Source organism: Cyprinus carpio, chromosome A20, assembly GCF_018340385.1.
Source record: "Cyprinus carpio isolate SPL01 chromosome A20, ASM1834038v1, whole genome shotgun sequence".
Taxonomy (NCBI): Eukaryota; Metazoa; Chordata; class Actinopteri; order Cypriniformes; family Cyprinidae; genus Cyprinus; species Cyprinus carpio.
In genome coordinates this window covers 3,049,832-3,069,821 of record NC_056591.1, presented here as the reverse complement: position 1 = coordinate 3,069,821, position 19,990 = coordinate 3,049,832, and the positions used below count along the sequence as shown (strand labels likewise).

The window sequence follows — 19,990 nt, the reverse complement described above, 5'->3', positions numbered from 1 at the left end:
AAAAATAATAAATTAAGTAATAAATAAATAAATAAATAAAACTATAATTATTATAATAATACAAATTTACACTTTCCATAAGTGACTACACCTACGGTTTGCATTTTTGTATGTCTCTTTTATTTAACTTACCTGGTTCAGAACATCAGCTCATGAAGAGAATAAGTTGATAGGAATTAAGAACCAATGGACTACACAAAGAACAACCAGAACATACAAGAGTGTATGTGTATCTGAGCATATGGATATACTGTCAAGCTTTCACCTAAATGTGCGCGTTTGTTTGAAAGGTTAAGAGACATTCACAGGGAGGGGGAGGGCCACAGTCAAGGTCAAAGAGTTGTGTAATGAGCAAAGAGCTGTCAGTTACTCACTCAGTCTCACAAAGAGTTTTGATTTTTCTTCCTCGGTTTGGATTCTTCAAATTTACTTTTTGTTACTGCATGTGATTTCCATTCAAGATCTTGTGAGGGAAATGTGTGCGTGAGGAAGAGGGGGGCTGGGGGTGATTGAGGGAGGAAGTCCAGTTTGGCAGGGCGTAAGCGAGAAGAGAACAGAAGAAGAGTACAGCAGTTCAGACTACATAGGCTTGAGTAAGGACAAGAAATAGCTAGGGAGAAGTAGATGTAAGAAAGACTACAGCAGGAAACATAACAACACACTGCCTGGGCATTTAGAGTTGCTGCGGGGGGAATCATGGCCTCTCTGCTGTTTGGACCTATCTGTGTTCTCTGCATCTTGTCAGCACTCACGAACACAGCTTCCTCGCAACATTTAAACACAGTCTACAGGGTAAGTCCTCTCTTCATGGCTGAGAAAAATAGGAACATTTGAATTAATATCATATGCCAAAGGTTTTAAAATTACTTTATTGCTTGTTATACTTGTTTGCTGATGCTGCAGATATACTTCTATCCAGAGCAGTTTCTTTAAAGGTGTTGCATTCTTTTTAGAGCTGTGTGTGCTTGGAACAATCAGAAACTAAAGAAAGCAATCAAAAAGAGAGTTCAATATGCTCAAATATCTCTAATCAAATTCAGCGTTCTGATTATTTGAGCTAGGCTATGCTAGTACTTACTGAATGTCAGTAAGTGCCTCATTTGTGTTGTTATTTCTCCTGAGGAGTTATAGGAAAAATGTCAGAAACAAACACTTTGAAACAAATCTGACTTAAAATTAAACATGTATCAGACCTTCAAGAGCAATATTAGGCCAATCGCACTTTTCTCTGGGCTGTTGTTATTGGAGATATTGAGATTTGTCAGGAGTTGTTAATGAGGATAAAATGTTTTACATGACTGTCCAGGTGTGAACTTATATTGAATCTAATGTTCCAATAAACATCCGGTTTAGTGTTAAATATGCTATGAAAAAAAAAGCTGTTTGAACAGGTCTTTACAAAGAGAGAGGTTTATGCATCTCACGCTCTGCAAAACTGCCCACCCTAAAACTCCCTGCCCTCCCCACCCCCACCTACCCAGCCAGCAGCTGTTGAGAGTCAAGAGACATTCCCCGAGGATCAGAAGAGATTCCAATTGTGTCCCAAAGCCTAGTAAGCTCCCTAACTAAAACTTTTTAGACATTTATAGATTTGTTTGTTATACAAAGTCTGTTTCACAAGTGTTAAAATAATGCTGCCTTCTGAGAATTTGGCAGAGCAAGGTTTCTTAGTTCATATTATATATTTTATACTCATGGAATTGCCTTGATAGCACCACCTATAAGGAATCCTCAAACATGGAATTTTGCACACGTATCTTGGAGTGAAGTCCTAAACGCAACAACAAACAATAGCACCACCTATAAAATTTCAACAAAGCGCCACTCCCGCTAGTCGTGCATTTAATGTCCCACCACCTACAAAAAAGTGTCTTGGAGTGAAGTCCTAAACGCAACAAGAAGTCAGCCATTTTGAATTTCCTCTATGATTTTTGTATTTTTTTTTTTTGTCATTTTCAGGCCTCATACTTTAACAAACTCCTACAGTTTTACACTTTTAGATCTGATCATCTTCAAATTTGGTAAGTGTAAACATAAGGCCTTTGCGATGCTAAATTGTGCAGATCTTGAGTTTTTGTCAAAGGGCGTGTCCCTGGAAGCCTGATAAATTTCGATGTTTGTCATGAAACAGAAAGTTGCTGTAACTCAGGCAAACAATGTCCAATTTGCCCCAAACTTCACACATTTCATAGGAGTTCTGTCCTGAACACATGTCCATGCCCATATTCAGTTATAGTCATAGCGCCACCTGCTTGCCAACAGGAAGTGACATGATTAACACTGTTATGGACTCCTAGAAACATGAAAAAGTGTCAGCAAGTTTTAAAAGGCTAGCAGTGCTTAACTAAGTGCTTTTAATGCAATGAAAGAGGAAGTTGCTGTAACTCAGGCATGCAGTGTCCAATCTGCCCCAAACGTAACATGCAACATGCTAGCAACCCTTAGCTAATTTGCTAATGCATGCAGGTTACATATAAGTGTTATGTATTATATACATGTTACATGTATATTACGTGTATACAAATCTTTAACACTGTGATGCACTGTTAGCAACACACTAGATTAAGGTATTGAGTGTTAAACATGCTCAAACATGCTAGCAACACTTACTAAGTGCTAAAGCATGCTATTAATTCCATGAAACAGGAAGTTGTTGTAACTTATGCATACAATATCCAATCAGCCCCAAACTTAACATGTTTGATAAAAGTCCTGGCCTGAACACATCTACATGGCAATATTCAGTTACAGTTATAGTGCCACCTGCTGGCAGCAGGAAGTGACATGTTTTACATTGTAATGTACTCTCATCAACATAATAATACATGCCAGCAACTGCAAAACATGCTAGCAACATGGTAGAAACATGTTAAACCATGCTAGCAACATTTAGCTAACTGTAATTAACAAACTCAAAGAAGCAATGTCAAATCTGCCCCAAACTTCACGTTTCATAAGAGTCCTGGCTTGAAATCATAATCATGCCAATATTCAGGTACAATCATTGAGCCACCTGCTGGCAAAATTAAAAAAATTTTATACAAGCTAAAACATACAATGTTCTGCATGTTTTACATGCCAAACATTAAAGATACAATGTTCAGTCTGCACCAAACTTCATGTTTGATAGTATTCCTAGCCTGAAGTCATCTCTAAACCAATATTTAGTTATAGTCATAGCACCACCTACAACAGGCAGTGACATGCTTTAGGAAGTGACTGTGATGCACACCTATCAGCATATTAAGACATGCCATCAATTGCTAAACATGCTAGAAAAAAAAACAAAAAGTGACGTGACATACAGCCAAGTATGGTGACCCATACTCAGAATTCGTGCTCTGCATTTAACCCATCCAAAGTGCACACACACAGCACTGAACATACACACACCGTGAACACACACCCGGAGCAGTGGGCAGCCATTTATGCTGTGGTGCTTGGGGAGCAGTTGGGGGTTCGATGCCTTGCTTAAGGGCACCTCAGTCATGGTATTGCCGGCCCGAGACTCGAACCCGCAACCTTAGGGTTAGGAGTTAAACTCTCTAACCACTAGGCCACAAAAATGCTAGCAACCCTTGCCTAAGTGTTAAACCATGCTAATAATTCCATGAAAAGATAGTTGTTGTAATTGAAACATATAATGTCAATTCTGCCCCAAACTTTACATGTTTGGTAAGAGTCCTGGCCTGAAGACATCTAGATGCCGATATTCAGTTATAATTCATAACTCCACCTGTTGACAATAGGAAATTTCTGGAAATGTTAATGTTTTACATTAACTAAAACATGCAGTGTCCAATCTGCCCTAAATTTCTTCTTTGAATTGAAATTTCATGCCATTCTTTCCACTGTGCATAATAACACCAAATAAAAAATAAAAATTAATAAATAAATAAAATATATAGTATTTTATATCATATATCATACATGCTATGCATGTTTTACAAAATAAAAGCAAATGCACCAGAGTTGGACAGAATTAAGTCTGAAATCAGAACAATACTGTGGGGGCACTGAGAGAAAGCTTGGATTCAGATCTCAGTAAACGTGCCCATTGTGAAAGCTCCCTAAATGTATTCCATATGTAACATGTAAAACATGTTTTATTATATGATTTTTAAATGCAAACAATTTTTTTTGTTCTTAGTGTCTTTATTTTTACAACAGGTGATTTAAGGATTTAAGGATTTGACATAAACACATATGGACACATCACATTATAGAATATGCTGTGTAAATTCCTTTCCAACAGCTCTAAAAGATAAATAATTATTATAGGTTGGAAGATATTCAGTTTTTTTCTTTCTCTCTCTCTCTCTCTCTGTCTGTCTGTCTCTCTCTCTTTCTAACTAACACACAGTTCATGCTTATGTTGAGAGTTTGGGTGCTTCTTATGTACAAACCCGATTCCAAAAAAAGTTGGGACACTGTACAAATTGTGAATAAAAACAGAATGCAATGATGTGGAAGTTCTAAATTTCAATATTTTATTCAGAATACAGCATAGATGACATATCAAAAGTTTAAACTGAGAAAATGTATCATTTTAAGGGAAAAATAGGTTGATTTAAAATTTCCTGCCATCAACACATCTCAAAAAAGTTGGGACAAGGCCATGTTTACCACCGTGTGACATCCCCTCTTCTTTTTATAACAGTCTGCAAACGTCTGGGGACTGAGGAGACAAGTTGCTCAAGTTTTGGAATAGGAATGTTGTTCCATTCTTGTCTAATGCAGGCTTCTAGTTGCTCAACTGTCTTATGCCTGGAACACACCAAGCCGACGGTCGGCCGTCGGGCAGTTTTCGTGCGTCGGCCGACCAAATCTTCTCAGTGTGTTCCACACCGTCAGCTGAAATTGGTCCTCGTCGGCTTTGTAATGGCCGACTCGACATGTTGAATCGGCATTGGGGCTTGTCAGTCAGTCGGGCCATCTGATCATTCTGATTGGCTGTTCAGCCAGCGAACCAGTGCTCTAAAAGAAAAAAAATGGAGGTGACAAAGCAAGTAAACAACGAAGTCAACGGGGACATACTTGCTTTTCTCATTGTTTGCATTTCTCGTGATTATTTCTCGTGTTGACAACGCCAGTGCCATTTGCAACGTTGACATTTCCGAAATATCACAAATCCATCTGTGGGGATAGCGAGACTCTGATATGCTTTTTCTTTGTATATGTTTTGTATCCCTGTAGCTTCTTCCGGTTTCCTGCTTTGAGTAACTACTGCCAAGACTACTGCCACCTGCTGGTACGGAAAGGTATTTCCTACGCAGGCGCAGAACAGACGTGCTAGTTGGCCGTCGGGTGTCGAGAATCGGCTTGGTGTGTCAGGGCAAATCTGGACCCAGACGCTGCCGACGTGAGCCGACCCTGCAGTCTGCTTTCGTTGCCACTAGTTCGTCGGCGTCCGCTTGGTGTGTTCCAGGCTTTAGGCCTTCTTTGTCGCATCTTCCTCTTTATGATGCGCCAAATGTTTTCTATGGGTGAAAGATCTGGACTGCTGGCTGGCCATTTCAGTACCCGGATCATTCTTCTACGCAGCCATGATCTTGTAATTGATGCAGTATGTGGTCTGGCATTGTCATGTTGGAAAATGCAAGGTCTTCCCTGAAAGAGACGACGTCTGGATGGGAGCATATGTTGTTCTAGAACTTGGATATACCTTTCAGCATTGATGGTGCCTTTCCAGATGTGTAAGCTGCTCATGCCACATGCACTCAAGCAACCCCATACCATCAGAGATGCAGGCTTCTGAACTGAGCGCTGATAACAACTTGGGTTGTCCTTGTCCAACTTAGACTGGATGACATGGCGTCCCAGTTTTCCAAAAAGAACTTCAAATTTTGATTTGTCTGATCACAGAACAGTTTTCCTCTTTGCCACAGTCCATTTTAAATGAGCCTTGGCCCAGACAAAATGCCTGCGATTCTGGATCATGTTTAGATATGGCTTCTTTTTTGACCTATAGAGTTTTAGCCGGCAACGGCGAATGGCACTGTGGATTGTGTTCACTGACAATGTTTTCTGGAAGTATTCCTGAGCCCATGTTATGATTTCCATTACAGTAGCATTCCTGTATGTGATGAAGTGCCGTCTAAGGGCCCGAAGATCACGGGCATCCAGTATGGTTTTCCGGCCTTGACCCTTACGCACAGAGATTGTTCCAGATTCTCTGAATCTTTGGATGATATTATGCACTGTAGATGATGATAACTTCAAATTCTTTGCAATTTTTCTTTGAGAAACTCCTTTTTGATATTGCTCCACTATTTTTAGCTGCAGCATTGGGGGAATTGGTGATCCTTTACCCATCTTGACGTCTGAGAGACACCGCCACTCTGAGAGGCTCTTTTTATACCCAATCATGTTGCAAATTGACCTAATAATTTGCAAATTGGTCCTCCAGCTGTTCCTTATATGTACATTTAACTTTTCCGGCCTCTTATTGCTACCTGTTCCAACTTTTTTAGAATGTGTAGCTCTCATGAAATCCAAAATGAGCCAATATTTGTATGGGTCACCATACTTGGCTGTATGTCACGTCACTTTTTTTTTTTTTTTTTTCTAGCATGTTTAGCAATTGATGGCATGTCTTAATATGCTGATAGGTGTGCATCACAGTCACTTCCTAAAGCATGTCACTTCCTGTTGTAGGTGGTGCTATGACTATAACTAAATATTGGTTTAATGAGCCAATCCTTTTTTTACTCACAATTTGTACAGTGTCCCAACTTTTCTAGAATCGTGTTTGTAGGTAGCACACAGCATATGGAGTACTGTAGTACATCAACAACCTGGTTGCAAGTGTGATATTGATTTTCAGACAAAAATGGCCTTCTTGCAGGCCTTTATTTCTTCTCTGCCAATTATAATAGTTAAGTTTTCACAATTTAATAGTTCGTTTTCACAATTTTCACACAGAAAGACAGTCTAGAATATGAATGGAGCAGAGCGACAGATATTCCCCCCTGCTCATAGTTTTCCAATTCCTTAGAGAAACATGCAATCATGAATATAGTATAAATTTGCTTTCATTCAGTACTGCATGCACAGTTTGGAATGCTTTGAACACTGACAAACATTGTACTAACATTGAAAATTCCCATATTAAAAAAATAAACAAAAAAATAAAAAAACAAACAAATAGATTAAATAAATAAATAAATAAATAAATAAATAAATAAATAATTGTGTTGCTCTGAACTGGTGCATGGTTGTGTGTTACTTACAGTAGTTAGTGTGCAGTTTCACCAAAACAATGTAAACCGTGTGAGAGAGGAGAAAAATGGGTTACAGGCAAGGAGGAAATGGCTGTTGCCATTGCACAGAGTATATAGCCCCTGAAATGGGACTTATGTTTATTAACATTTACCCATTTAGCAGACATCTTGACCAAAGCAACTCACACTGAATAGTTACATGTTCATGAATTCCCTGAGAGTCAAACTCACCAGACTTCTGACTGTTTATTCTGGCCAAGACCTGCCTACTTAAGCCAAAAGAATACTTCCCTCGCCGACATAAATTTTATCATCAGCTTGCGTGTATCCCAATTTTTTGTGTCCGCATGGACAGCAGTATCTGTGCTAGTGATTTAAGCATTTAAAAAACAAAGGTCCACTGAATACATTCATCTGTGCATGCAGTCCATAGAATATACTTTATAAGGCTTGTATGGTCAACTGTGCGCAAAATGGAGCAGAGCACAGAAAATTAAGTATACCCAAGTCTTTAGCCAGAAAGATTCCACAGACTGTCATTCCACCCCACTGCACCAGACAAATGCATTGAGAACCAAAACACTCAAAAATATAATTGATTTTAATAATAATAATAATAATAATAATAACTAAACAGACCATTCAGACAGAATAGTACCATAGAGCATTTTTAGAGTCACAATAATGGTTAAGGATCCAGTCCAGTTGGATATGCCCAGTTGTTTTTCAAACAATAAAGATTCCCTTTGTATTACAGTATATTAAAGTTTTTTTGTAAATTGTATTTTAGATGTTTTGGATTTATAAATAATGGTTGCCACCATAATGTAGTGCATTTATTTTTCTGCAGAGCAGAAAACATGTACATTTTTTAATTATTTACTCCACTTTCCAGACAGTTCAGAAGTGAAAAAGTGAGAGGGTGTGATGTATGAAGGTCAGTATTTTTCTGCCATGCAGCAGGAGCTGATTAAATTAAACAGTTCTCCCTACACTACAGTATACTAACAACAACAATGCTACTTTCATGCCACTCAGTATATAAGGGATACCTTTCTGCGGTGGGTGGTTGGATATGTGAGTTGGACAACCAAAGACAATTTGCATAGAAATAATATTCATATAAAATTTTGCCAATAAAAAAATAAAATAAAAAAATACCTAGATTTGTTTAAATGAGTTCAGGTTTCTGAATAAAGCAAAATAGCATCTGTACTGTATGTCAGTTGATGTACATTAGGACCAAGCATGGATTTGTAAGCTTTATTTGGTAAATCAACGGCCCTGGCCCAATTGAAACCCTGCATTTTAACAAACAAAACAACACAAAACAAAACAAAGGGCACCAACACACAGGCAGCCATCCACGGCGCCATCTCATCTCAAGTTATTAAGTTTATCATGCCAGAGAGAGCACCTCAAGTGATCTCTCACAGTCGATCATCATTGACGTTTCAGCAAGTAAGCTAGCATTCTAGCAGCTTTCTACAATCACCCAGTACGTTCAAAACTTTCAAAAGTTTCACCTGGTACATTAAAAAAATGGCAATTTCACCTCAGCGCTTCCCTTTGTCCTTATGGTTGTGGTACCTTTTTGACACATTGTACATATAGTTGTGTTATTGCAAAAAAAAAAAAAAAAAAAAAACACAAACAGTTTCCTCTATGTCCACTATCAAATGGACCCATACAGAAGCTTGTTTTGTGGTCGCAGACTGGCTATTGTGAAAGTACTACTGTTAATTTTGTCAGCCATTTTTAATTTAGTCTTAGTTTTCTAAAGTAGTTTTAGTATTAGTCCTGGTGTCAAATATTTTTGTTTTAGTTATTAACATATGTGACCCTGGACCACAAAACGAGTCATAATTCACACAGGTTTATTTGTAGCAATAGCCAACAATACATTGTATGGGTCAAAATGATCGATTTTTCTTTTATGCCAAAAATTATTAGGATAACAACTTAATATCCTAATGATTTTTGGCATTAAAGAAAAATCTAATGGGAAAATGGAACATGAAGATGTTTAGTAAATTTCCATAAATTCCATAAAATTACCATAAATAAATGAAAAATTTATCATCATTAGTAATATGAGTTGCTAAGGACATCATTTGGACAACTTTAAAGGCGATTTTCTCAACAATTTTTTTATTTTTTTTTGCACCCTCAGACTCCAGATTTCCAAATAGTTGTCAAATACTGTCCTAACAAACCATACATCAATAGAAAAGCTTATTTATTCATCTTTCAGATTGTTTATAAACCTCATTTAAAAAATTTTTACCCATATGACTGGTTTTGTGGTCCAAGGTCACATATTTAGTCACTGAACATATTAGTAACATAAATAAAAAATTTCTGAAAAAAATAACTTTGTCAAACATACGTCTTTCTAGTTTTAGTCAATGAAAACTTTGTCAAATTTTCGTCATGCTGTATAACAGTTAAACTGATAAAAAAATAAAAATAAAATAGTTTTGCTCAAATTTATAATCGAAAAGATTGTTGTCATTTGAGAAATTTATTTTTATATTTCAGGTATTTTTGCACTTTCACTAATGGTTTATTTTACCTCATCTAGTGTACCGATTTATTATAGGCTATTTAATATACAGGACCTTCTCAAAAAATTAGCATATTGTGATAAAAGTTCATTATTTTCCATAATGTAATGATAAAATTAAACTTTCATATATTTTAGATTCATTGCACACCAACTGAAATATTTCAGGTCTTTTATTGTTTTAATACTGATGATTTTGGCATACAGCTCATGAAAACCCAAAATTCCTATCTCAAAAAATTAGCATATCATGAAAAGGTTCTCTAAACGAGCTATTAACCTAATCATCTGAATCAACTAATTAACTCTATAAACACCTGCAAAAGTTTTCCTGAGGCTTTTAAAAAAACTCCCAGCCTGGTTCATTACTAAAAACCGCAATCATGGGTAAGACTGCCGACCTGACTGCTGTCCAGAAGGCCATCATTGACACCCTCAAGCGAGACAATAAAACACAAAAAGAAACATCTAAAATAATAAAATGATCCCAGAGTGCTGTATCAAGGCACCTCAGTGGGAAGTCTGTGGGAAGGAAAAAGTGTGGCAAAAAAACGCTGCACAACGAGAAGAGGTGACCGGACCCTGAGGAAGATTGTGGAGAAGGACCGATTCCAGACCTTGGGGGACCTGCGGAAGCAGTGGACTGAGTCTGGAGTAGAAACATCCAGAGCCACCATGCACAGGCGTGTGCATTTGAACCAGAAACAGCGGCAGAAGCGCCTGACCTGGGCTACAGAGAAGCAGCACTGGACTGTTGCTCAGTGGTCCAAAGTACTTTTTTCGGATGAAAGCAAATTTTGCATGTCATTCAGAAATCAAGGTGCCAGAGTCTGGAGGAAGACTGGGGAGAAGGAAATGCCAAAATGCCTGAAGTCCAGTGTCAAGTACCCACAGTCAGTGATGGTCTGGGGTGCCATGTCAGCTGCTGGTGTTGGTCCACTGTGTTTTATCAAGGGCAGGGTCAATGCAGCTAGCTATCAGGAGATTTTGGAGCACTTCATGCTTCCATCTGCTGAAAAGCTTTATGGAGATGAAGATTTCGTTTTTCAGCACGACCTGGCACCTGCTCACAGTGCCAAAACCACTGGTAAATGGTTTACTGACCATGGTATTACCATGGTTTACTGACTCAATTGGCCTGCCAACTCTCCTGACCTGAACCCCATAGAGAATCTGTGGGATATTGTGAAGAGAAAGTTGAGAGACGCAAGACCCAACACTCTGGATGAGCTTAAGGCCGCTATCGAAGCATCCTGGGCCTCCATAACACCTCAGCAGTGCCACAGGCTGATTGCCTCCATGCCACGCCGCATTGAAGCAGTCATTTCTGCAAAAGGATTCCCGACCAAGTATAAGTGCATAACTGAACATAATTATTTGAAGGTTGACTTTTTTTGTATTAAAAACACTTTTCTTTTATTGGTTGGATGAAATATGCAAATTTTTTGAGATAGGAATTTTGGGTTTTCATGAGCTGTATGCCAAAATCATCAGTATTAAAAACAATAAAAGACCTGAAATATTTCAGTTGGTGTGCAATGAATCTAAAATATATGAAAGTTTAATTTTTATCATTACATTATGGAAAATAATGAACTTTTAATCACAATATGCAAATTTTTTGAGAAGGACCTGTATAAATTAATATCAAAATTAGATATGCACTCTCTCTGTCTACATTATGAAAACTGGCAAAAACAAACAAAAAATATTTAAACAGTAAAATTCCTTATAGTAACTCCAATAATTCCAAATTACAATAATGATTCTCTATTAAAACAACAGCGGTTGAGTAAGTGCATTCATTCAGCAACCACAATCACAAACAAAATAGTTGAGATCTCATGATCGACCATAGACTGGCTGAATGACATTTTCGTTTAAGATGAACATCTCATGTGGAGATCGCTAAACTTCAGCTTATTGTTTGTCTGTGTTTTCAGATCAGCATCTCCACAATGAAGAGCGAGCGCATATTTTGCAGATTGCAAAAAATAAACAAAATACCAGGCAGAATATGTATCCTTGTAAGAGAGAAGCTCTGATTTGTGGATTTGAACTCTTGATATACCTAAACCTCACAAAAAAAAAAAAGAAAATTAGAAAAAGCTTTCACATCAGTCCACAATAATATCTTGTCTCCTTTTTTTGACGAAAATTAAAATAAATTTTGGTGTAGTTTTTATTTTTTTTAAATACATTTAGCCTCGCCTTTTTTGTCAAAGATATTGCATGTTGATATAGTCAGTTATCCTTTATTGACTTTATTGTCGTCTCAACATCGTCTCGCCTTAGTCATTGGAAAAAAGCTTGTCAACAAAAATTTTTCATCATACTTTTCGTTAAAGAAATTAAAACTAGAAAGTACTATGTAATCATAGCAGTGATCATCATAATTTAAAATCCTAAATATCAAACATGTTTACTACGATGTTTAAATCGATCTGTAGACACCTCACATTGCCAGATAATCTGTGCTAAACATCGGAACCGACCAAGGACCTCAACAAATTATTCTCTCTGACTCTTGGGAGGGGAAAATCGCGAATAAACTTGAAACTCCTGTAGTGTGAGCAGGGCCGTGGCTGGAGTTTGTGGGGCCCTGATACAGGTTGTACCTGTGGGCCTTGTTTGACATCATGTAAATATATGATATCTTGAAGACAAGATATTTCTTAATGTTTTTAAACATTCCAAATGTTCCGATTTTTTCATCTTGTTAGGAAAATGATAGGAAAAAAAATAGTTTCTGAATGTTTAAACCTTATATAAAATATGCAAATATCCTCCAAACATTGCCCTGGGAATTCAAACAATAACATTTGGTAAAACATTTCTAATTATATTTGACAACACCAAAAACTGTAAGACACTACACAAACATTTTTCATATTTTAATATATTTTATAATTTTTATTCATATTGTATTTGTCTACCTTTTGCCAAGGATAGGTACACTGTTACATACAGTACATCTAAATAAAAACAATAGCATAACTGATATCTTACTTTTCTTTCACATTTTATATACTCAAACATTCCACAAACTGAAGCATTCCAAATCTTACATAACAAAATACATTCTGTGTGTAAAACAACTAATTAAGTGTGTTCTGTGTGTCTTCTTTTCCACAAGTCTCTGCTTCAGGCTGAAGTGACACCTTAGGTTGTAGCATCTATAGAAACAAAACATAGTATTAGTATGCAGTATATTCTGTATTAAAATTTCTTTATTCATTTTTTACAAACTACAAAAGCCTTACCTTATCTCTGTGTGGTGCAAACTTCAGTGTTTCTGATATGAACTCAATTACTTTTTCCAGCACCTTGGTGTGTGTTCGACGACAGGTGTCTTAAAATCCAGTTAAGATACACAAAACCCAAACACGTTACTGTTACTTACAATAAATTATGATTAAGCATACAATATGTACAATACTCTGCTGATTTCCTTAATGCCTTATATGCAGTCTTTGGCCTAGCTTGCTCTGAAAATAGAGTTTGTCTTCAGCGACTTACTATAAAATGTTTGGAATAAGAAAAAACTGAGAAAAAACTCCCGGATTATTACATAACATATTTCCAGTTCCTGGAAATTCTTCTTTTCCTTGCGGTCTTTAAGACTATATTTGGCCCATTGAGCATACGTCCCGAGTTTTCGAAGTAGTCTTCTGACCGACTCCCCAGGCGTCTTGCCTCCCATGAGGCTCAGCCAATCGATCTGAAAATAAAAGTAATGCTATATTATGCTGCACAGCAATAACTAACAGCAATATCTGAACCAAGAAAAATAAAACTGTGTGCATAAATATATAAAATAATATGGAAAACACAGGGTTAATTTTTTGTTTGGTTTGTTGTGCTGTGCTTAGTCCACGACACCACTCCACCTTACCAAAGACCACACACAGCTGGAGTTAGAACAGTGCATATGACACTGTGTTCCAAGTGCAAACTCTTACAATCTTGAAGTACTTAGGCTGGATCCTTCAACATGGTGCACAAATCTTCCAGTTCCATTGGTGTGTTACAGGGCTTTTTGAGAATTTCTCGTCCTTTGGGTGGTTCAGAACACATGTTAGTCCTTAGAAGGCATTCAGTGTTTTGGAGTTTCTCATCGACTTGACTGAGACGAAGGAGTACAGCCCGCTCAAACTTTGATGACTCTGGATACCATACACTCACACCATACAATTACTGTGTTTATGTAATAAATGCCATACTGTTAAAAACAGAAGATTTTTTTTTTTCAATTTGGTGTATACTTGACTTGCCACTGAAGTCCTCTCTGTGTTGTGGTCTTCAGATGCAGTGTTCATGCAAAACCCTGGTTTAAAAACAAAGTAAATGATAAATTTCACCAGTACATTTTAATTATGCAGGCTTAATAGGTTAGATTATCATCACTTTCCTGTTGGGTTGTGACCATGACTGACTGTCAGTTGTGCTTTGAGTTAGATTTCCTGATAAACCTAAGACATCATTTAGAAATTACATATGCAAATGCACATGCAAGTTACACATGACCCACTGGAACACTATGCAGAGAGCTGTTTTTTATGCTTACCATGGCCATGACTCTCAACCATTGCCTTCAACCTGTTGCTTATGGCAGGACTCCTCAAGGAGAAGCCTATTTTAAGCAATGCCAAAAAATTTATGAAAAATAATAACAGTACTGCTGATTGTGTAGGCTTCATTATATGTTAAATTACTATTTCAATTTTGTAGGGAAGAGAGATTCTTATTATTTATCTAATTATTCTTATTATTTTTTGTCTTTTTGAATATCTGGTTTCCAGGTACAGTACACCTGAGGTATCATACAAATCAACCAGCAATATTCAAGTTAGGCTAACTATCAAAAATCAGCCCACTGAAATTTTTACATTTGGTGACATTTTAAAATTTTTATCTATAGAAACTGTATTCACCAATAACACATATTGGGAATTCTTGTTTACTAAATCATACTCAAGACCTTTGCCATTGGTCATGCCATGCTCTACCAGCTGAGCTACAGGAATGTACAAGAATGTTCTTCCAGCTTCAAGGTATTATTTCCCAATTTATAATTAAAAGACTGACTTGTCTCATTTGACTCACTGTCTTGAGCGCTGAAAAATATTTTGCAGATAGAATAACTTGACAAGAAAATGAAGGACAGCCAGAGTCACTTGATGAGTCACATAACAACTGATTACAATTTGATTACTAATTACAATGCCAGACCATTCAACCAGTTAACATGCATAGAATTCACTCTTTGTGCACATATGTGCTATTCTCTTAATTACTGAATTATTTAATATAAATACCAAACTAATAACCATTGCACATAAATGAGGCTACTCACAGGAAGGTCTGCTTGGGATCCACTTTGTCCCTAAAAATCTCGCATGGGTTTTCCTTTTAGTCAGTTCATCATCCTTATCATCTAAGAAAAATAAATATATTTTTATATTTTGAGATATATCAAAAGAAACAACAGCAGGCGTTTTGCAATGACAACACTCTTGTCTTGTCAAATTATTAAACTCCCCATCATCGACATCTTCTCTGTAACGTGTGGGTTTACAGATAAAGTCTTCGAGCAGGCTCATCTTCACTCTCCAAATTTGATGAAAACATGGTATGCTGAACTTTTCGCTTTCCTTCGGCCAGTGGTGGAGGTAACGAATTACAACTACTCACATTACTGTAATTAAGTTTTTTTTTTTTCGGGTACTTGTACTTTTTTGAGTATATTTTTAAAGCTGTACTTTTACTTGTACTTAAGTAGTACAAATTAAGCAAATTAATCTACTTTAAAATCATAGTTTGTTACTGAGTACACCCACAATTCGAATTGATATTCAAACTTTTGACAGCACTTCAGTAGCCAATAAAAATATCCGATCGTAAAGGGACCAATAAAAGCCCTTGATATCTGAACCGGGAAAAGCGCCGCTGCAGCAGGTGTCAGCCAGGTGAAGGGCTGATCAGACAGACAGTGATGGAGCTCGGCGTGATTTATGGACTCAGAGCTTGGAGAAACAAACTACATGGTAGTGTTATCATAAATGTCTATATTTTGATACCGATACTGAAATATCTGACAATAGCCTACGGTATCTACCGAAAACAATCTGTCTCTCTCTCTTTCCTCTCCGACAGCGAGTTTGACACGCATCCGTCTCCTGTCAATTACAGTCTGAATGTCTGCGCGGGATTGCAGGTTTTCCGCATAATTTTATTCATTCCTGCGCAGAGGAGGCGAGCGCTTTATTGTAACATGAAAACACTGTCATGTAATTGCGGAAAACTGGATGCGAGCTCTCAAATAGGCCTAATTTATACAAATGGACTGCTTGTGCGCAGACTAAGTGCAGTCGCGATCTCTCATTGCTTTTAAAGTAGAAATTATTTATCTTTGCTTCTGGATTAAACTTTGTCAAAAGTTATCAACCATTCAGAATAGATCCACACCCGACCGATGAAAATCCTTCTGGAAATTTTATTGGTTGTAAGTGAAATGCACCAGAAAGTCTTTCAACAATCAAAGATGGAACGTTAATTTCTATACAATGTAAATTTTGCTAGAAATGTTTTGGAATGGGATATTTGTCTGATTTGTACATATAAATATCCTAGTCTGCCTAACTGCATCACTGCATTGTACAGTCATTACAGGTCAAAGCCATCTGATCCAGTTATCTACAAAAATAGGCCTAAAATACTGTATATGGCTCTTAAATCACTGCTTAAAAAAATTCAGGGTTGTCATATTTTGTATACCTCAAACTGAATTGAGGTCATTTGTTTTATAATTTTATTACTGACTGTGTACTTGTCTTTTTTTTCTTTTTTTGTAAATTCAATTCAGTTTGAAATCAAGCTTCCTTGTGCTGTAAGCTTTTGCAACAAAATCACCCTATTTTAAAGACACAAATACGCAGAATGAGCAAATGTTTAAGACTGAGATTTTTGTAATGGTAATTGATCAATATTTATATATATGTAAATAAAAGCCTATGTAAAATCATTCATCATATAAAGTTAATGTGTCTTTTTAGAAGACTGAAGAAGCTGTGTGACGGGTGGGTGGGGTCACCTGCGATGCAGAGGGCTTTGCGAGTGAGATGGATTCCGTAAATTTCCTGGAGGGAGGGGAGAGAGACACCAATGATCTTCTCAGCTGCTCTCACTATGCGTTGCAGAGTCTTCCGGCAGGACGCGTTGCAGGCGCCATACCACACAGTGATGCAGCTCGTCAGAATGCTCTCGATGGTGCCTCTATAGCAGGTGTACATGATGTGGGGTGGGGCTCTGGCTCTCCTCAGTTTGCGGAGGAAGTAGAGACGCTGTTGTGATTTCTTGGCCAGTGCTGCAGTGTTGTCGGTCCAGGAGAGGTCCTCTGTGATGTGCACACCCAGGAACTTGGTGCTACTCACTCTCTCCACAGTCACACCGTTGATGGTCAGAGGAACATGCTGAGTGTGCGCTCTCCTGAAGTCAGCAACAATCTCCTTTGTTTTCTCCACGTTCAGAGAGAGATTGTTGTCACTACACCACCCGGCCAGGCGGCTCACCTCGCTCCTGTAGTTTGTCTCATCTCTGCTGCTAATGAGACCCACCACAGTCGTGTCATCCGCAAACTTAATGAAGATATTGGAGTTGTGTTATGGTGTGCAGTCGTGGTTCAGCAGAGTGAAGAGGAGGGGGCTCAGGACCCATCCTTGGGGGGCCCAAGTGTTAAGTGTGGTGGTGCTGGATGTGTTGCTGCCGACCCGCACTGCCTGAGGTCTTCCAGTCAGAAAGTCCAACAGCCAGTTGCACAGCGAAGTGTTGAGCCCCAGCTCGACCAGTTTGTGAATGAGCTGCTGAGGGATGATTGTGTTGAATGCTGAACTGAAGTCTATGAACAGCATTCTGACGTATGAGTCCTTTTTGTCTAGATGTGTGAGTGCCGAGTGGATGGCAGTAGTGATGGCATCATCGGTTGAGCGGTTGGACCGATATGCAAACTGGAATGGGTCCAGGGAGGGGGGGAGGGCAGACTTGATGTGGTGCATGACTAGCAGTTCAAAGCACTTCATGAGGATGGGAGAAGTGCAACAGGATGGTAGTCATTGAAGCAGGATGGAGATGGCTTCTTCGGGACTGGAATGATGGTGGTAGTTTTGAAACATGTGGGAACAACAGCCTGACTAAGTGAGATGTTGAAAATGTCTGTGAAGACATCAGTGAGTTCTGCTGCACAGTCTCTCAGTACACGCCCAGGAATGTTGTCAGGACCCGGAGCTTTGCGAGCATTGATCCTGGTGAAGGATCTCCTCACGCTGTCCGGGGTCAGCTTTCCTCTGGTCACCAGGAGGAGGTGGAGTCCTGTGCAGTGGTGCTGTTTTGTTTTTCTCAAAGCCTCTGTTTCTGTTCAGCAGAGAGATGTTGCGTCACAGGTCCGTGGTAGGGGGCTTGTAGTTCTGGCTGTTCCCCCCTGCAGGCCCGACCTCTCTGCTCTCACTGAATTGATGGGCTATCCTCTTGGAGTACCGTCTCTTAGCCTCTCTGATGCATAGGTTGCCCTGTTCTCAGGCCCCACCTCATCTCTCTGAATGCAGCGTTCCCGCGTCTCTAGGAGTAGTAGACCTCCCCTGTCATCCACGGCTTCTGGTTGGCCCGGACAGTGATAGTTTTTGTGACTGTTACATCATCAGTACACTTGGTGATGTAGGCAGTGACAGTCTCTGAGTACTCCTGGAGGTCAGTGGTGTTATTGTAAGTGGCAGCCTGCTTAAACATATTCCAGTCAGTCGTATCAAAGCAGTCTTGAAGAGCTTCTGACGACCCTTCCGGCCACACTTGAATCTGTTTTTGAACTGGTTTGGCGAATTTAATGAGCGGTCTGTATGCAGGCATTAGCATGACAGTGATGTGGTCAGAGGCACCAAGGTGAGGGAGGGGGAGGGGGAGGGGGAGGGCTTTGTAGGCTCCTCTCTGTGTGGTGTAAAGAAAATCCAAAATGTTTTTACCTCTTGTTGGAAAGTTAACGTGTTGGTGTATTTTTGGAAACACATTCTTTAAGTCAGCATGGTTGAAATCCCCAGCTATAATGAGAAAAGCATCAGGGTGTGCTGTCTGCTGCTCACTGATGTGCTGGTGCAGTTCATTTAGTGCATCGTTCCTGTTCCTGTATGGTATGGCAGTATATTCCCTCGGCAGATAGAACGGCCGGCACTTAATAATCATAAACTCCACCAGGGGTGAGCAGTGTTTGCAGATCAGAACAGCACGCATCATTGATGTAAACACAAAGCCCGCCGCCGCGGGTTTTACCTCCCGCGATGAGAGATCTGTCCGCTCGATAGCACGTCAGCTGGTCGAGCTGAATAACGCAGTCCGGAACGCTGTTGCTAAGCCATGTTTCCGTGAAGACAAAAACACAACAGTCTCTTACAGTCCTCTGAGTTGAGCGTAGTAATCGGATGAAGTCCAGTTTATTGTCCAAAGAGCGTACGTTAGCCAGTACGATGGTGGGGATAGATGGCTTGTGTGGGTTAGCTGTTAGCCTAGCACAGATACCTCCGCGCTTGCCCCTCTTCTGCTTCCTCTCACGCCGCTTGTGGCGCCTCCGTTGTGGGCGAGATGCAGCAGTGGGGGTCTGTGATGATGTAGGCCTCCGGAGCAGACCGAGGGCCCGCAGCTGTTCCGCGTGCGCGGAGTTTAACTCTAAAAATGCAGTTCTCCCGACATCCAGCAGAAACTCACGACTGTATGCGCGCTTAAAGATAGGTAGACGCGATGATGACATACAAAAACACTGCGACTCACAAGACAAAAAACACGAAAACACCATTCTGTCGGGACAGAGAGAAGCCGCCGCCATCTTGGATAACATAACATAACATTGTGTCTTTTTTTATTTAAATCTAGCTTTATTCACATTAGCCCATGGAAACCTCTTTGAACACACTTGACTAGACATGGCCAAAAAATCAGGTGGACGAATTTACATTTTATTAAAAAGTGTTTATGTATTCTACACTCATGGCGCATGCACACATTAGGGTTAGATGCCTGCCTCCGCTGCGATTCCCTTTCAAGCACTGTACAGATTCAATTACTTTCCTCTCCTCCTCCTGCCTGGCTCTTTGGCCTGCATGACTCATCGCAGAGGAAGCCTGTTCTTGATAAAGCTGCTGTGAAACCGAGGGAAAAGTAG

The 19,990-nt window shown here is 39.1% G+C and overlaps 1 protein-coding gene across 3 annotated transcripts in view; it reads left to right on the top strand.

The window, feature by feature from the left end:
- Positions 1-376: 376 nt before the first annotated feature.
- Positions 377-19,990, top strand: part of LOC109113059 (laminin subunit alpha-4-like) — a 67,543-nt gene continuing 47,929 nt past the window's right edge. The window contains exon 1 of one of the 3 annotated variants that reach the window (XM_042777376.1): positions 377-792. In XM_042777376.1, coding sequence (XP_042633310.1) covers positions 697-792 — 96 coding nt within the window. In that variant the 5' untranslated portion in view covers positions 377-696. Of the gene's footprint in view, positions 793-15,142; positions 15,462-15,724; positions 15,837-19,990 lie in introns of those variants that run through there. The other 2 variants (XM_042777375.1, XM_042777377.1) reach the window with 2 other exon arrangements.